An 18,527-nucleotide genomic window follows, 5' to 3' on the forward strand; every position below is an offset into this window, starting at 1 on the left:
AAAAAAAAAAATAAAAATAAATAAATAATCTTAAACCTGTGATTTTTCTACCCAAAAACCGAATGACTTCTGTATTGATTGGTTTAAGGGAAGAGTATAATTCTAATCCTCCCGTAATTTGACTTGACCAATCTAAATCACAATTGCAGACATTGTGAAGTTTAACGTTTGGAGTAGAAAAATCCGAAGTTAAGACTATGGGGGAAGTTCAATAGATATCAAGATTTGGGGGTATGTTACCAAACACCCTACTTTATTTTTACTGAACCTTGCTGCAGTTTATAATTCATGTAGCATACAAAACTGTGTCTAGTAGTTGGAACTGCCATTGAGTTTATTCCTGCTTGTCAGTGTATAGTTCTGATAATCCTTTGGGTTCATTGTCAACAATACAACCAAGAAAAACTCATTTCGCTTGCAACCTAATGGGATGTTTTATTGTGTTCACCGTGCAGGTTCTTTGTTCTTGAGATGCTGAAGGATCTCCTCGCTAAGAGTTGTCACGTCGTTTTGGGTCCTGTATTAGGTGTGGGTCAAGTTTGGGGGTCGGGTGTGTTGGGGTTTGGTACATAAAAAAGATGATGAATGCCGCTGATGGATTGTTAGTTGAGCTGAAGGGGTGCATGAATGATGCGTATCCTGCTCCAAAAGTTCATCTACTTTCAGTTCATAACTGTTTGAAAGAAAGTGGTGAAACAATTTGAAGTCAAATATGTTGTTACAGGTGACTACGAGCTTTTTTTTTCTGAGGTCCTATAAAAGATTTTTATTCATGGTTACTATATTTGTTAAAAATGTTCTTATACCATACAAGAGCATACGATTTAGCTTCAAGCTTTTGAAGGAAGGGAAAAAAAACGAGTACTTTACTGTCGCAACTCCATTCGCCATAAGTTCCGCAAGTGTTCCTATTACTTTCAACCCACTGTAGTTTGTTGTTTTGATCTATACTGCCTTTTTAGTTCTACTAGTATGCAATACGTGCGTTGCACGTGATGCATATTAAGAGACAACATGATTCAAAATTCATAATGTTTTCATAATTATGCATTGAACTTATACACAATATACAAAATGAATGCCAATTAACCATTATCATTACATTACAAACCAAAAAAATATTCAATTAGCATAGCAATATACATACAATGAGAGTAAACATAGCTTTATTGCTGAAAGTCAATAATTAAAAATAAATAAAATTTCTTACATACAACAAGAAGTTAATAAATTTCCAACAATATACATGTTTTATAGAAGAAGCATCCCTCTATGCATACATAAGATCACATACTCGTATTACCGGCAATATAATCCCTCAAAGAAAGCACCATATTGCACTATATTTATGCAAACCCCAAAAAGCTCTGTATTGTTTCTTGGAAGATAAACTATAGTTGCAATAATAAGTACAAATAAAAGTGAAGCAAAATTATACAGTACAATGTCTTGGAAGATAAACTATAGTTGCAATAATAAGTACAAATAAAAGTGAAGCAAAATTATACAGTACAATGTCAAAGTTGTATCTCCATTTTCAAAGAAATAAGTACAAATAAAAGTGAAGCAAAATTATACAGTACAATGTCAAAGTTGTATCTCCATTTTCAAAGATGGGGTTGTTGGTGCATATCTTTCCACGACTTTTTCATCTTTGTCCACAAAGAACTTAGTGAAATTCCACTTGATGTCATCGCCAAAAAAACCTCCTTTCTTTGATTTCAATAACTTAAAATAAAGAGTAGCAGACACCTTTCCATTCATTTCAACCTAAGAAAAAAATGAGTCAGTCACATATAATTACATGAAATTTTCTTCTAGAACAATGGCAACATAATGAAAATTTCTATTGCATATTTGCAAAGTGCAAAGGAGATCTATAACTAAGCCAAAATTTGAAACTAATAATCCTGTTTTGTGAAAATTAACATTGTATTTTGTTTTTCCAATCACGCTACCCATCGAAAACCAAATCTAATTAGTTTGAAGATATTCACATTCATAACATATTTGCAACCTTTGTTTGATTTCGTTTGAATTATCTTTCCTGATGAAAGATAATGATATACAAACAAGAATAAATTTGTAACAATAACAGCTATCTACAAACAAAGAAACAAATAACAAACAAAACTCAATTCAAAATCTAATATTTACCGCTACATTCGATTCTTGAGCTTTATCAAGAACCTTTGATTATCCTCCTTCGCTCTTTGTACCAACAACTCAAGCAAATTCTAAAAATATGCATACATACAATCCTAAAAAATCAAAATCTGTGAATGAGATGAACCAGATCATACCTACAGATATGCCTCATTGTATAATGTATTAAATTTAGCGAATTTCTTTTGATTCCTTATTAAAAACAATGAATGATATAGAAGAAAGAAAAACACTGGAGGAGGCTTCGCCAAGCTTTCCCGCTCAAACCGTAACGGATCATGAACTTAAGGATATCAAGTGGAATATAGAAGACGATGCTATAGAGCCATATGACTCCTGCCCGGATCATGAACTTAAGGATATCAAGTGGAATATAGAAGACGATGCTATAGAGCCATATGACTCCTGCCCATCCCCATCCACAACCTTTGATGCGAGAAAAGCCCCAGTGTGCATACACTACAATTATTGTAGCCACCTGCACAAATAAATAAAAGATCATAACATGATAGAAATCATAAAAAGTTATTCAATGGCAATTTTTTCCGTCCGAACTATTACCAGTTGTGCAATTATTATGTTAGATGCACCACGAGCAGCATCGGTGGCATCAGCCACAGCTATGCCAATGTTGGCTTTATTGAGGGCAGGGACGTCATTTACACCATCACCAGTCATGCGACAGATGGGCTTTCTATATTGGAGGCGCTTCACGATTTTGTATTTGTGTTTTTAAAATTTTTGGGATTTTTTTGCATTCTATATGAATTACCATGTAACTTGCACCAGTAAGCATATAATTTCAAAATTACTTTTAGTTAAGCAGGACAATAGAGATTTATGGAAAACATTACTTACTATCCATTTAATGAAGTGTGTAGATAACTCACAAATAAGGTCTTCCAATTTTTACAATGTGATGATGAACATAGAAGAGCAGCTAATAATACCTTAGACGCAGGTATTTGGTCAATGAGTACTGATTCTATTTTCCCTCAAATATAGAAAAAAAAGTCCTGACTCCTATTTTTAGGCACATTGCCAACAAGAATAGACAAATGATAAATGTCAAATGTGGTATTTTTAAGTATTGTGACAAAATATGAAAACCTTATAAGGATTATTTATGAGCTAAATTACACACCTTCACACACCGTCCAACCAACATATCGTCGTAACGACCAATCGGCTAGCCATCTCCCATGAGGCCAAAGTACATTGCGGGGTCGATAAGCTCACGGTCAAAGGCCAGATTCATACCACACATGGAAAACAATGTTCCCTTGGAGATACTCATAACAACATCAACATACCTATGGCAAACATAGAAACCAACGTTGGAGGATAAGCATCCTTATCCATTTAATACTGTAATGTGAATGATGACGCGTTACCTTTTGTTCCTTTCCAAAGGATTGAGGAGCTGAGTGGGAGCATCATAGTAAGGGATATGTAACCAGAGACCATGGGAAACAGCAGTTGAAACACCTTCCCTGAGGCTGAAAGGATACCCATGCACAAAATTTGCACCGTCACGGTATGGATCATACAATGTGTTGAAGAAGTATGGGGTAGCATAGCTAAGGAGATTATTTATATGCTGCTCCAGAGCCTTGATGCCTTTTCCAGATGGATTCTTGGCCACCTAGTATCATTATTTAAAAAATTGGTTAGAAATATGAGAAGGTATAAAAGTTTTATTAATTATCATGCATATTTACACTATGTATTCTAAGTATGATTATTGTTAGTAAGATCGATATGTGTGTAACCAACTATACTCCTTTTTAGGAAGATCTCATACCATAATCATCAATTGGTCGTTGTCCATGATCTCCTAAAACCGCAGTAACCAATTCCGTTGATATGCATATACGATTTTCCTACAAAAGATAAATATGCAATGAAGTTAATTGAGCAATGAAAGGCATAATAATATAATATTAACTCTCTAACAGTCAGCTCGAAGAGTAGTCACATCATGTGAACTCTTGTAGACTTGAGTAACTGTATGTGTGTACTGTATGTGTGTAGTGCTCATTTACCAGCAAGCAATATACTGAACAGTGCATGACTATCTCAGACAAGAAGCAACCTCTAAGTACCAAACAAAAGACTAATAAATTTAGTATTCAAATTACTTCAACTGGAAACTAATCTATTGACAAGAAGAGAAGTAAATTCAATTTGAAATACAAACAATTTAATGGTTTATTGGTTGACTGGTTCATTAGAAAAAGAAGATGATTGCAGAAATATATTTCACTGCTCAAGGAGGCTTCAAAATTTTATTGGCCTGTTTTGGGTTCATACCACTTTCCAGGGTATAGGAAACCATTTTCAACATTCTCGCTAACCAAAGGTCTATGAAACATGTTCTTGCATAACGTATAAATCATGATGTTTATGGAACAAAATGCACTTAGAAGAATTATGATAGAAGGATATCACCATCTAATTTAAGCCACCAACAAGACAATAAGTACGTCTTCTCATGTATACTGTCTCAATTCAGGTTTGTTTGATGTTCTGCAATATAATAATGGTTGCATACGCAATATTTCCTGTGAACCAAGAATGTTTTCTATTAAAATCATTCAAATAATTAGACCATTTCGTCTAGTGTTTCGCTTGTATTCATGATGTTATATGTTCTAAGGACTTGTAAAAGAATGACACCACGTATTAAGGTTTAAAGAAAAAAAGGATTAAGATTTTCTCATGCAACATGTTATAATATTTTTGAAATCAACCTCCATCCCTCCCTCACTCGCCTTACTGTGAACTCTAAAGTTAGTAAGTAATTGTCCACTAAAGATGCTTATCCAGTAGTCTATTTTAAGGCTCGTCAATATTAAAAACTATCCTTGCCTTACTGTGAACTCTAAAGTCCGCAACTAATTGTCCACCAAAGATGCATACCCAGGATATTCTAACTCAGATCAATACTTCACAATCCTAAGCCTTTCGACCTCTAAGTTACCAGGCTACAGCCTGCTGTTCTAAAAGAAACAAAAGGAAGGAAACAAGGACCTGCAAGTTAACAAAATCCAACAACAAATCAAAACAACTTTTTATGAAATCAGAGATTCATCAGACCCTCTACTTGTACTCATAAATACATATATACTCATGAAAGTAGTCAACTATGTTATAGAAAACAATATGCTCCACCACAAGAAAATCATTAAACTCACTGTTTTTTTCTTGCTTGAGTACCCCATGTCTCGTGAAACATCCAACCCAGAACAAAAACAAAACTGCAGTATATCTATAATAAAGCATAAAGTTGTCAATAACCAGAATACACAGAAGTGAAGATGAGTTTTAACTATCAACAACAACCAAGGATCAATTTGTCTCACATGTTTCCAAAGCTATTCTTGGCATATGCTCCCCCCCTTATGCCCTGCATACATAAATAATGATCCGGAGTGTTTGAGTGAGACCTGCAGTTGTCAAATTCCTATTGTCAATATAGGAAGAGAATTCAGAAAAGAAAAGAAAGAAAGGAAAAAGAACTTCAAATGAGGTTATAGCATATGCTAACAGTGACTCCAGAAGTCTAAGAACTTCCAAAGTTTATTATAATCAATTAAATAACATTGATTTATTCCTCTGAAAGTATATATATGAGAAGATGCCATCATGTGAAAAAGACTATAAATTAGATATCAGGAGTACATATCAAGAGCAACATGAATGACATAAGATATATAAACAATAGCTGAAGCACACCTCCAAGGTAGCCTGGCCATGAGCGACCATGTCTATCATTCTTGTCCTAATCTGCACAAGATAAGATCATGTAACCAATCAACTTTTCCTCCAATTTTTTCAAAAATGTAAAAATGCAAGGGAAACAACATAAAGGATAAAATGCAATGATGATACAATAGATGCAATGAATATAATAAAAGTAAAATATACATGGTTGTACAAGATCAGAAAGAAGAACCAAATTATATTTGATAAGCGACAAATAGAAGATAATACTTGGTGTCTAGTTTCTAAATTATTAAGGCTTGTAATGAGTTCAAAATTGATTACCTTTCAGTTTTTTAGGAGTCGTTTTACATTGTACACAGATACTTATACGTTCAGCATTTCAATGCAGCATAAGGAACCTAGATGTCTCCCCTTATGTGATATTTTGTGTAGTTAACAAATTAATTGCAAGAAATGTGGCCATCTAACATCATTATTTTTGAAGAATTTTCAATAAATCACATTTTAAGATGCTGCTCCAGAGCGTTGATGTCTTTTCCAGATGGATTCTTGGCCACCAAGTATCAGTATTTAAAAAAATTGGTTAGAATCATAACAAAATAATAATAATAAATCCAAAGGCTAACCTACGCTACAAAAAAAAAACATATTCTGTGTGGATATACTGGAAAAATAAATGGATTTGCATAGAACTAAATATGCAGATTTATGCCTCTAAGATGAATTCACAAATTATTTACAGCAATGGACTTATAAATGACAAATTCAGGTTTAACACATTGCCCGTAACCTGATAGTAAATATTAGTTTACAAATCTACTTCAAGAGCAGAACAAGGTATTTTTCTGCGACGATAGTGATAACTACAAAGTATTCCAGAATCCAAGTGAACTTGAAGACTTGAGCAGCTAGAAATTTAAATATTGCGATCATTTCCAAAAACCCATCTCCCAAAAAAACTCAAAACAAGCAAAAGAGGTCAAATTTCATCAAGGGAACCCCTTTTTAGGATACACCCCAATAAGAACGCCTCTAACGGAGACGCAATACACAAAATAAAGGCACAAGATCAACCAGAGTACTCACAGATATACGTGGTTCACTCCTTCGGAGCTACTCCACGGTGCAACGACGACGCCAAATTCTTTTATATCCCAAAAGAATAGATCCAAGAGAACACCCTCTCTTGATCAGATACACTCCAAGAACTCTCACAAACTCTCTCTATGTTTTCTCTTACTCTTCTATAAGAGGAGTTGTTTCTGGGATGAGATTTCCTTAAGAGTTTAGGGCCCTATTTATAGTGTTTGAGAAAACACTATGCACAAATATAATATTATATGTGGGACCCGCCACTAATAATAAAATATTTGTGGGACCCACATCCTTTATAAATTCTCAACAATGGCTGCCACCGAATTTGATTTTTCTTCTTGTGGGGCCCGCCTTTGTGGGCCCCACTTTTGTTTTCATGTTGGCTGGGTCAAAAAGGTTAGGCGCCTGACAATCTCCCACTTGAAGATTTGATTGAATGTCGATCATATCTTCACACCACTCTTGGTTGCATCATCCGGATGTCATGTATCTTTGGCGTCTTGCACGGCCCTCAACATTCTCAACGGAGGCCATAGGAGGCTGCACACAGCCTCACCTTCTCGAGTGGAACTGGCTTGGTCAGCATATCGGCTGGATTGTACCTCGTATCAATCTTCACATCATCCGGATGTCATGTATCTTTGGCGTCTTGCACGGCCCTCAACATTCTCAACGGAGGCCATAGGAGGCTGCACACAGCCTCACCTTCTCGAGTGGAACTGGCTTGGTCAGCATATCGGCTGGATTGTACCTCGTATCAATCTTCACAAGCTTGAACTCGTTCCTGCTTTGCCATCTCCGTATGGCATGGTGCTTCACGTCAACATGTTTGGTCCGAGCATGGAATGCGTCGTTCTCTGACAAGTGAATGGCACTCTGACTATCACAATGGATGAAATATTTCTCAAAGCTTACTCCAAGCTCGAGAAGAAAAGCCTTCAACCATAGCAACTCCTTTGCTGCCTCTGCTGCAGACACGTACTCGGCTTCGGTTGTCGACAAAGCCACAGTATCCTGTAACTTGGATCTCCAACTTATCGCTCCACCACCCAAGATGAAGATGTAGCCGCTCGTACTCCTTCTCGAGTCTATGTCTCCGGCATAGTCTGCATCACAAAAGCCCTCTAGCTGTAAATCTGTCCCGCCATACTCAAGACAACGGTCGGACGAGCTTCTCAAGTAGCGTAAAAGCCACTTGACCGCACCCCAGTGTTGTTTCCCTGGATTGCTCATAAAGCGGCTCACAACTCCTACTCCTTGTGCAATATCTGGCCTCGTGCACACCATCGCATACATCAAACTCCCGACGACAGATGCATATGGTATGTTTGCCATGAACTCGTGCTCTTCAGCAGTCTCTGGTGCTTGGGTCTTCGATAGCTTGAAATGACTTGCAAACGGCGAGCCCACCGGTTTAGCTTTCTCCATGCCAAACTTTTCAAGAATCTTCTCAATGTAGGCCTTCTGAGACAACCTCAGCCTCCGTGCTGATCTGTCTCTGATGATCCTCATCCCCAGAATCTGGTTTGCTGGACCCAGATCCTTCATCTCGAAGCACTCAGAGAGACGCCCCTTGAGTTCCTCAATGCGGGCCAAGTCGGGCCCTGCAATCAACATGTCATCAACATAAATCAAGAGTATTACATAGGATTCGTCATATCTCTTGATGAAGCAGCAGTGGTCTGTGTCACATTTGAGAAAACCGTTCTCCTCCATAAAGTTTTCGAACTTCATGTACCACTGTCGCGGAGCTTGCTTCAGGCCATACAAATTGACAGCTTCAGCCCAAAAGCTCTTGGGCAATCCGGAGTGGATCCTCATACTTCTGGCGCGCTCCAAGATAGTGCGATTCATGCGCTCCGCCACTCCGTTGTGCTGAGGTGTGCCTGGGACGGTCTTCAGTCTCCGAATCCCACGGGACGAGCAGAAGTTCTCGAACTCCTGGCTGCAATACTCGCCTCCATTATCAGACTTTAGGCACTTCAGCTTATTGCCTGTTTCGTTCTCCACACAGGCAAGCCACTTCTTGAAGATGATGAATACATCTGACTTGTGCTTCAAGAAGAACACCCACAATTTTCTCGTAGCATCATCAATAAAAGTGACAAAGTAAAGAGAGTTACCAACAGATGGGACTTGCGCAGGTCCCCACACGTCGGTGTGCACCAACTCTAATTTCTGCAGTTTTGGAGTCGGTCTGGTCTTGTTGAAGCTCACCTTCTTTTGTTTGCCTAGGATGCAGTCCTCACAGAAAGTCAGATCGATCTTGTTCAGACCCGGAAGCCTCTCTCCCGCGGCCATAATCTGCATCCCCTTCTCGCTCATGTGGCCAAGTCGTCGATGCCAAGTCATGCAGTCGACGGATGATGATGATGATGCTTGTCCTGCGGCAAGCAAGTGGTCGATCTTCCCGTTGGCGATGTAGAGAGACCCCTCGCGTTTGCCGTGTGCCACCACCAGGGCACCCTTGGACACCTTCCAGCTTCTCTGCTCGAAGGATACTCTGTAACCGGAGTCAGTCAGTTGCCCGACTGATATAAGATTTCGCCTGAGATCTGGTACATGCCGAACATCATTCAGCGTCAAGGTGGTCCCGCCCTCCATCTTGAGGGTACAATTTCCCTTCCCGGAAACCTTACAAGGTTGATCGTCGCCAAGATAGACTGTCCCCAAGTCCTTCTTCACGAACGATGAAAGCAGCTTTTGTTGTGAGGTTGCATGAAAAGATGCGCCAGAGTCGATGACCCACGCATCACTTTTGTCTTCTAGGGATAGGAGAAGTGCATCCGAATCCGTCTCGTGCATGAGATTGGCTGCACCGTCAGCCCGATCATCCCCTGCTGATGCTTGAACAGTAACTCTGCAGTCCCGTGCAAAGTGGCCCTTCTTTCCGCATCTGAAGCACTTCCCTTCACCGTAACCATTCGGGTTAGGCCCTTTAGACTTCCCTCTGGATTTTGATTGGCCTCGTCGTCCCCTACCCTTCTTCTGTGCACGCCCTCGTGCCTCGACATGCAGAGCACTCCCACTGCTAGAGGCCTCAGCTCCTGAGACTTTGCGGCGAGATTCTTCATCCAGAATTGCCCCAACCACTGTGTCGAGCTTCATCTTGTCATTGCCATTAGCGTTGCTCACCGCCATTACCATATTCTCCCATGAATCTGGTAGACAAGAAAGTAGCAGAAGAGCTTGGATCTCGTTGTCGAACTTTAGATCTACTGCAGCAAGCTGTTGCACCACAGCCTGAAATTCGTTCAAGAAGTCCGCCACGCGAGCTCCTTGCTGCATCTTGAGATTGAATAGCTTCTTCATCAGGTACACCTTATTTGAAGCAGACGGCTTCTCATACAGCGCCTCCAAGGCCTCCATCAACTCCTTGGTGGTGGTCGCATGCGAGACGTTGTAAGTCACATGCTGGTGAAGGTTGAGCCTGATGGTGGCAAGTGCTTTACGATCGAGCACCTTCCACTTATCGTCGTCCATCTTCTCAGGTTTCCCCGCCTCTCCTTGGAGGGGTAGGAAGAGATCCTTCTGGTACAAATAGTCTTCTATTTGCATCCTCCAATACCTGAAATTTTGGCCGCCGAACTTCTCAATTCGAAGCCTGTTGTCTTCAACTGTAGATCCCATGGCGAAAGATTACGTCTTTACCGTATTCGTGAATAGTACCGTATTCGTGAATAGTACTGTATCCGTGAATAGTACTGTATTCGTGAATAGTACCGTATCCGTGAATAGTACCGTATAAGTGAATAGTGCCGTACACGTGAATAGTGCCCAATGCCTTAAAAGAGTAAATATTAATCTAACTTATTTTCTGATGTGGAGGATCCACTTTTAGTGACAGCCACAGAGCATACGATAAGCAGATATATATACTCTAAGTCAGGCTCTGATACCAGTTGTTAGGATTCACCCCAATAATAACGCCTCGAACGGAGACTTAATCACAAAATAAAGGCACAAAATTCAACACAGAGTACTCACAGATATACGTGGTTCACTCCTTCGGAGCTACTCCACGGTGCAACGACGACGCCAAATTCTTTAATATCCCAAAAGAATTGATCCAAGAGAACACCCTCTCTTGATCAGATACACTCCAAGAACTCTCACAAACTCTCTCTTTGTTTTCTCTTACTCTTCTATAAGAGGAGTTGTTTCTGGGATGAGATTTCCTTAAGAGTTTAGGGCCCTATTTATAGTGTTTGAGAAAACACTATGCACAAATATAATATTATATGTGGGACCCGCCACTAATAATAAAATATTTGTGGGACCCACATCCTTTATAAATTCTCAACAATGGCTGCCACCGAATTTGATTTTTCTTCTTGTGGGGCCCGCCTTTGTGGGCCCCACTTTTGTTTTCATGTTGGCTGGGTCAAAAAGGTTAGGCGCCTGACACCCCTAACCCTACTCAAAAGAGGAGAGAGATCTGGAGCACGACACACCGAAGACACGGACCAGTGGCAATCCTCTAGGGTTCCGTCCTCCAAACCTTGGAGGACGGTCTCCATCGAGATCATCGTCTTGATCGCTCTCGAGATAGCAATCCTCGCCTTCCTCCTCTTCGACGTCGCTCGATGACGGGAAATCTTTGTTATCGGCCATTGCAACACGAGGGAAAGGGAAAGGGAGAGGGAGAAGGAAGGAAGAGACGCTCTCAAAGATGCAATCGAGAACGATCGCGATCGAGGAATCAAGCAGGGCTCGTTAATGGAGCCAAGGGATTTTGTTTGGGATTTTAAATAGATTAAGGTTTTATAATTGGTATTCTTCTGTATGAGACGCAGGGAGAGACGACACGAGGAGCGAACGGGGGGATTCATCCGTTTCTCAGTGAGTGGTTGAGAAATGGAAGAACCAGAGATGAAGAAGAATTGGGCGGCAAGTGAAAGGGCACTCGTAACCGCTCAGTTTTTAATGTGAATTAATTAATAATAATAATCTTAAACATTGATAATCATCAGAAGGTAAAAAGGGCAAAGTAACAATAATTAAATAGAATTATAGGATAAAATTATAATTAAGCCAGTTTAAAAGGGCAAAATGGGTATGCAAAAGTTTTGATAATGGTTTTCTCTTTTAGAAGTAGTATAGATATAGATATAGATATAGATATAGATTGTTGAAGATAGACTCCCTGAATGAAATTTTGATTCTTTTGCCCTCTGAGAGATTTTTATTTACAAATAAACCCCTTGATGAAAGCTAGATGGGAAGTAAGCTCAAAACAGCAATACTACAGGGTCTGTCACTAATAACCCTTTCAAATCTGGTGCGATTTGCTGCTTTATGGTTGATAATTTTGGTGATCCAGAGTTGAAGGGAGCCAATTCATACCTTATCAACCAGAAATTATTATGATCATGGTGTACATGCAAAGATAAAAAATGTAAATGTATCAGTCAGTATTATTTTTGGTACTTTAGAACAACGAGATGTTTATTGACCATTTCTACCGAAATTATTTTTTAACTTATGTTAATCTATTTTAAAATAGGGTTTGGATTTGTTTAATAATAACTTTAATAAAATACTAATAGGTAAAAAGTTATAAAATTAACATGTTATTGCGATATGAGAATATTGAAATGAAAATTTTCGCAACGCATGACCCATGACGTATAACTATCAAAACGGAAGAGCCTTTTGTTTAGATATGATTTCCTTGCCTTTTCCAAAATTCCCCACCCTAGTATAGGTATTAGGGGTGCATTCTGTTCGGATATGATGCTTATCATATCCATATCCGCTTACCCATCTCGGATACGGATACAGATATACCTCGGTAAGGAAAATTTATAATCATATCCGCTAAAATCGGATACGGTTACGGATATACATGCGAATATATAAGCGGATATGCATGCGAATATAAAACAGTTATGAGAAAACTAGATAGTATTGAGAAAAATATAGTTCATGTGATACAAAAGAGTTTGTTAATATGTCAATTATAATTAAAAAGTTAAAATTAGACATATCGATCATCAAAATTAACCACAAATCTGTTGGAAATTAGAGAGTAGATGAGGAGATAATATTTTCTCTATATTATTCATCAACTAAAAGTGTCTTTATATAGGCTTACAAAACAACTTAATCCCATAAAAATCTAAACTAATTAGCAACAACTCCACTAACAAAATAACAACCTAATAACAAATTTTGAATCAGTTATTCAACATTCCCCCTTGATTCAAAATTTCTTGTCATTCCTCTTGAATCTTCATAGAGCACTTCTCTCCACTTTGTGATGCACTTCTCATCTCAATCTTCACTGCTAAAAAATAAGGTATCCTAGACGGAAAATTCCGTCTAGGATACTCAAAATTCCGTCTAGGATGGGTATTCTAGACGGAATTCCGTCTAGAATACCCGTCTAGAAAGTTTCCGTCTAGAATACATTATTCTAGACGGAAATTCCGTCTAGAATACATTCTAGACGGAATATTCTAGACGGAATTCAAAACCGTCTAGAATACATTCTAGACGGATTATTCTAGACGGAAATTTCCGTCTAGAATAATGTATCCTAGACGGAAAAGATTTCCGTCTAGAATGATTATTCTAGACGGAAATTTCCGTCTAGAATGATTATTCTAGACGGAAATTCCGTCTAGAATACATTCTAGACGGAATATTCTAGACGGAATTCAAAACCGTCTAGAATACATCCTAGACGGATTATTCTAGACGGAATTTTCCGTTATTCTAGACGAAAATTGTTTTTTTTTATTTTTTTAATTTTAAAAAGGTATCCTAGACGGAATTTGAGCATCCTAGACGGAATTTCCGTCTAGGATACTTGCTACAGTGTTTTTTTTTTTTTGCAGAATCTACTTTGGATGCTTATACACAATATTGAACAACAAAACATTATATTCATATTCAACACAATCTAATTATATTTCAATAACAAATCCTATTATATTCAAATAATACATTCACCAAAATAGTAGAAAGATACATAAATTGTTTATAAACTTTTACATAAATTATTTACAATAGCTATGACACTACAGAAGTTTCTTCAACTCCTTCCCTATATACCAGCCCTCTTCTTCTCCTTCTTCACCTTCTTCCTCATCATCTTTAGAATATACCAGCAAGAAAAAACTGACAAGCAGATTTCCACAGTTACTTGCATCAGTGAACCATCACACCTGTAGCAAGCACATGTCAATCATACGCAAACAAAACCAAGATTTTCAGTTACTTGCATCAACTGATAGGCAAACAAAACTGAAACGTACTCTAGAGGCGCTATAATCTGAAAATCAATGATGCTACAAAAGAGAAGAATAAATACCTTCGTTCTAAGAGGTGTTCTCACAACCATCTTCAAGATCTCTTTTAGCTATATCAAGGAATTCCAGAGTTGCCCTTTTAGCTATATCAAATCCATCTACCAACACCCACGGATGCATCCCTGGACCAAATTTCACCCCATAAGTTTACCAAACAAAGCAACAAAGAAATAATGATCAATGGCACTGTGATTAAACAAGGCTTTATTCTCCATCTGAGCTAAACAAAAGCTTGTTTTATAGGAAAATGTCATTTTCAGGAAGTATGTATTTACATGCTCTCCTTTTGGAAAAAATGTTCATCATTTAACAAAGCATTAATACATCACCTTTGTTATGTACATCACCACAATTTATATGATCTTACCTGATTCCCCATTGGTATGTTGTTCAAGAAGCCGTACATGATGTCAAAATATCCCCCATAGGATCCTCGTCTCTTCAGTGGCGCCAAAACTTTCCTGCAGTTAACCAAATTTTAGGTTTTAGAACTAGGAGCTAGTTATTATTTCCAATTCTTCTGCCTAAACAATGTACTCTAACAAACAAATAATTCAGAACTTTGACTTTGTGTCTTCTCTACTCCATGAATCAAGATGAAGACAATTGCATTTCTCTTTCATACTTTCCAAATGAATTTCACCAAACATTTCCAAATGAAGAATCAAGTAAAAAAGAAGAAAATTAAAAGCAAGACCTGCAACAGGACTCTTGCAGGCTTAAATGGGATCTCGACTTTTATAAATTATTTGTAAGACACATAATGAAATATTGTTTGAATTACTGGAAAACCATATAAGGTTACTTGCTAAATAAGTACTAAGTTTGGACTGTCAAAATGATCAATGTTAATGTGTTCATTGAGAATAACATGAAGTTCCTGTTTCATTGATGCATATTGTCGAACAGAAAGTGTGCTACATGTGATCTGTCAAATAAAATTACAACCAGGAAGCAAACCAATAATATTTTCTGCAGTCCCCACTTAATTCATATAAATTGTAAAAATCAACTCAATCCTTGAACATCTAAGCTCACTCATACGCAAACCAGTTATCCAATATAAATTCCTTGTAGAAGCAAATGAAAGTTCACTCAAATAAACATAGAATACATAAATTTACAAAGAAATACCCAAATCCTAAAAGGAAATATTAATTAAAATTCTATATAAAAGTTTGTTTCTTTTATGGAATGTTATTTTGAAGGAAAAAGTGGTGGTCATCAGATAGGAGCGAAAGACTAGAAAAATATTAATCAAAATCTCATTAGAGATTTTTCATTTGAACTATGCACAGATCATCACTTGACCATTTGATTACATAAAATTAAAACAAAATAATTAGAGGTCTCAGAAGGAAGGCGCCACATAAAATAAAAAGTTCTCATTTTCAAGAAATAAGTAAACATAACAAAAGCAACAAAAAGGCCTCATAGAGAAGATTAGAATTCGTCAATACAGATGATCTTCAGACATATGATTGTCATTATTAATCATTTAATCATTGGCCTATAAATAGCTTAAGGAATTTAGCCACAAGATAAAATAGGAAGACTTGGTTGGGAGCAAGAAAATCAAACTTTTGGAAGACTATGAACAGCGCAGTGCTGCCGAATTCCGACCTCCGCTTCAGGTCCCCGCGCTGCTGTCGAACTCCGACCGGAACAACGCGGCGATCGAGTCGACGACGACGAGCTTAGCGGAGCCGAGGAGGGAGGAGGACTCGGCACGGGGGAGGAGGGAGAGGAGGTCGGCGGGGGAGTGGGCCCTGGCGACGAGGATGCGGTCGAGGGGGTTGGGCCTGGGTGGGGCCGGGAGAGGGAGAGGGAGAGGAGGCTGCGAAGGAGAAGGGGAACTGGTAGTGGATGAAGAGGGAGGGGGAGAAATTTGGGAATGAAATTTGGGAATCACGAAATTTGGGGATGAAAGGCAGCGATTTGGGATTTTATTTCAGAGTTAAAGAATTTAGGCGGGGAAACGAAAATTGGGGGTGAAATTTTGGGATTGGGATCCTCTACTCATCAATAGTGTTTCCTAATCTATATACTATAGATTAAAACCGTCTATTTTGTTATTCTAGACGGAAATTTCTAGACGGAAATTTCCGTCTAGAAAATATTAAAACCGTCTATTTTGTTATTCTAGACGGAAATTTCCGTCTAGAATATTTTTTCCTAGACGGAATATTCTAGACGGAAATTTTCCGTCTAGTTTAATGCAAACTAGACGGAAAAATTTTCGTCTAGAATATTCCGTCTAGAATGTGGGTTTTTCTACTAGTGCTTGTTGATGCACATAATCACCAACATTCTCTTAAAGGAGCACATCTCTCCACAAATATTTGTCCAATCTCTCCATGGTGCACATCTCACCATGATTCTCCAAAATTTAAGCAATGATACATAACAATGAGTTAGAAGGCAGAGCCTCCGCCTTTGGTCTTTCCAAGCATAATGTCTTTGTCTTCGTTAATCTTCGAAGCTAAGTAATCGCTACCTCCTGCATATGAATGATTAGCCACCATCACCTTTGCAATCTGATTGTCCACGTGCATGTGTTCCAAGAATGTTGCCCCATCGTTTGTGATGATGAGGTCGCCGGCAGGGCTCTGCTTCATCTTGTCCATGTCCTTAGGGCCAAGCGGAGTGCGTAGGATACGAGATTCGGCGACGCCAGCGGCGATGTTGGATTTCTGGGCGTCGAGGCCACGAAGCCTCATCTTCTGATCTTGCTCCTTCATAAAATCCGCGCATCCGAGAAATAAGGCTCTGATACCATGTTGGAAATTTGAGAGGAGATGAGAAGATAATATTTTCTCTATATTATTCATCAACTAAAAGTGCCTTTATATAGGCTTACAAAACAACTTAATCCCATAAAAATGTAAACTAATTAGCAACAACTCCACTAAGGGCCTGTTCGTTTGCCTTAAAAAAATGGGAAATCAAAGAAATAGAAAACTATTTCTAAGAAAAATGGGTTTTTGAATTGTTTGGTTGGCTAAAAAAAAAGGAAATCAAAGAAATGGAGATGAGATGAGATGAGTTGTCACATTATTATTGGATGATGTGAGTGGTTTTTTAAGAAAACTAGTTTTGATGTTGTTCGGTTGGCGAAAAAAATAAGGAAATGAATTATAAGAAACATATTTCCTGTAGTTTTGTTGTTTTCTTTTGTTTGGTTCATTCTTAAAAATAAGAAATGAAATGAGATAAGATGAGTTGTCATTGTATTATTGGGTGATGTGAAGAAAGATTAAGAAAAGTGTTTTCACAACTTTTTGGGATGAAAACAAAGAAATGAAATGTTAATGAGATGAGGTGAATTGTTATAATATTTTATTCGATGATGTGAGTGATTTGAAATGATGAAAAGAGATGAGTTGAGTGATGTTTGGATAAAAATTATATTTTATTAGATGTGATGGATGAGTTGTTAGATGAAAATAATATTTTATTAGATGTGGTGGATGAATTGTTAGATAAAAATAATATTTTATTAGATGTGGTGGATGAGTGGTTAGATAAAAAAAATATTTTATTAGATGATGTGGATGAGTTGTTGGATGAAAATAATATTTTATTGGATGTTGTGGGTGAGTTTTAGGGATGAAAATGAAAGAAATGGATTATTTTGAGATTTCCACCTTTTCCATTTCCATTTCTTGGTTTTTAGGAAATAAACGAACATGCCCTAACAAAATAACAACCTAATAACAAATTTTGAATCAGTTATTCAACAAAATCCATAATCTAAGAATCAAAACTATCGTAAGAGTATGATTAATATGTATTCGGATATTTCGGATACGGATACGGATATTTCACTACAAAAACCATATCCGTAACTATATCCTATCGGTTATAGATTTAAATAACCATATTCGTGTCCTAACGGATACGGTTACGGATGTTTTCTCGGATACAGATACGGTTTAGCACCCCTAATAGGTGTTATTTGCTCACCAACGCATTTTCAAGCCGGGCCTTTCTCCCGACGTAGTGGCAAATGCGTAATATCCACGGGCGTTTCAACAGCCATCGAGCGGTCTCTTTGCCAATCGACCGTTGCGTTTAACCCACGCCTTTTTTATACAACCGGCTCAATATCCAAGCTCACCTGAACCAGTCCCACCCATAATCACACCCGCACACTTCTCTGTAGGCCCCACCACAACGAAAACCACCTCGTTCAAATTCAATTTTTCCAACTTCCGGAGC

The 18,527-nt window shown here is 38.1% G+C and overlaps 3 protein-coding genes across 6 annotated transcripts in view; 1 reads left to right on the forward strand and 2 right to left on the reverse strand.

The window, feature by feature from the left end:
- LOC109820502 (importin subunit alpha-1b-like) overlaps positions 1 to 782 on the forward strand; it is a 5,275-nt gene extending 4,493 nt beyond the window's left edge. Inside the window, exons 11-12 of one of the 2 annotated variants that reach the window (XR_002241868.1) lie at positions 150 to 231; positions 456 to 782. The gene's annotated coding sequence lies outside the window, so the exon portion shown is untranslated. The remainder of the gene's footprint in view (positions 1 to 149; positions 232 to 455) is intronic. The other variant, XM_020386656.1, reaches the window with a different exon arrangement.
- On the reverse strand, positions 2,508 to 6,452 carry LOC109819973 (UDP-arabinopyranose mutase 1-like). Of its 3 annotated transcripts, XR_002241680.1 has the most exons (8): positions 6,397 to 6,430; positions 5,905 to 5,955; positions 5,532 to 5,615; positions 5,364 to 5,437; positions 3,971 to 4,049; positions 3,561 to 3,811; positions 3,311 to 3,479; positions 2,508 to 2,644 (listed from the first exon to the last, which is right to left on the reverse strand). XR_002241680.1 is itself a non-coding variant. In XM_020385990.1 (5 exons), exons 2-4 carry the CDS (start codon positions 3,995 to 3,997, stop codon positions 3,356 to 3,358), a joined length of 402 nt encoding a protein of 133 aa, XP_020241579.1. In that variant the 5' UTR covers positions 3,998 to 4,048; positions 5,363 to 5,382; the 3' UTR covers positions 2,508 to 2,644; positions 3,311 to 3,355. The 3 variants fall into 3 exon arrangements, 1 of the variants encoding a protein (XP_020241579.1); XR_002241679.1 differs by having other exon boundaries at positions 5,905 to 6,452; XM_020385990.1 differs by lacking the exons at positions 5,532 to 5,615; positions 5,905 to 5,955; positions 6,397 to 6,430 and having other exon boundaries at positions 3,971 to 4,048; positions 5,363 to 5,382.
- LOC109822917 (T-complex protein 1 subunit epsilon-like) lies at positions 16,598 to 17,046 on the reverse strand. The gene has a single exon (XM_020389187.1). The coding sequence runs from the start codon at positions 17,024 to 17,026 to the stop codon at positions 16,721 to 16,723; it is 306 nt and encodes a 101-aa protein (XP_020244776.1). The 5' UTR covers positions 17,027 to 17,046; the 3' UTR covers positions 16,598 to 16,720.

Source organism: Asparagus officinalis, chromosome 8, assembly GCF_001876935.1.
Source record: "Asparagus officinalis chromosome 8, Aspof.V1, whole genome shotgun sequence".
Taxonomy (NCBI): domain Eukaryota; kingdom Viridiplantae; phylum Streptophyta; class Magnoliopsida; order Asparagales; family Asparagaceae; genus Asparagus; species Asparagus officinalis.

Bases quoted from the DNA above. Each gene is read 5' to 3' on its own strand.
- LOC109819973 (XM_020385990.1), bottom strand. From the start codon at position 3,997: ATGGACAACGACCAATTGATGATTATG. The intron at 3,812-3,970 runs GTATGAGATCTT...TAATGATACTAG, and splicing joins ACGACCAATTGATGATTATG to GTGGCCAAGAATCCATCTGG. The intron at 3,480-3,560 runs GTAACGCGTCAT...TGTTTGCCATAG, and splicing joins CCTTTGGAAAGGAACAAAAG to GTATGTTGATGTTGTTATGA.
- LOC109822917 (XM_020389187.1), bottom strand. From the start codon at position 17,026: ATGAGGCTTCGTGGCCTCGACGCCCAGAAATCCAACATCGCCGCTGGC.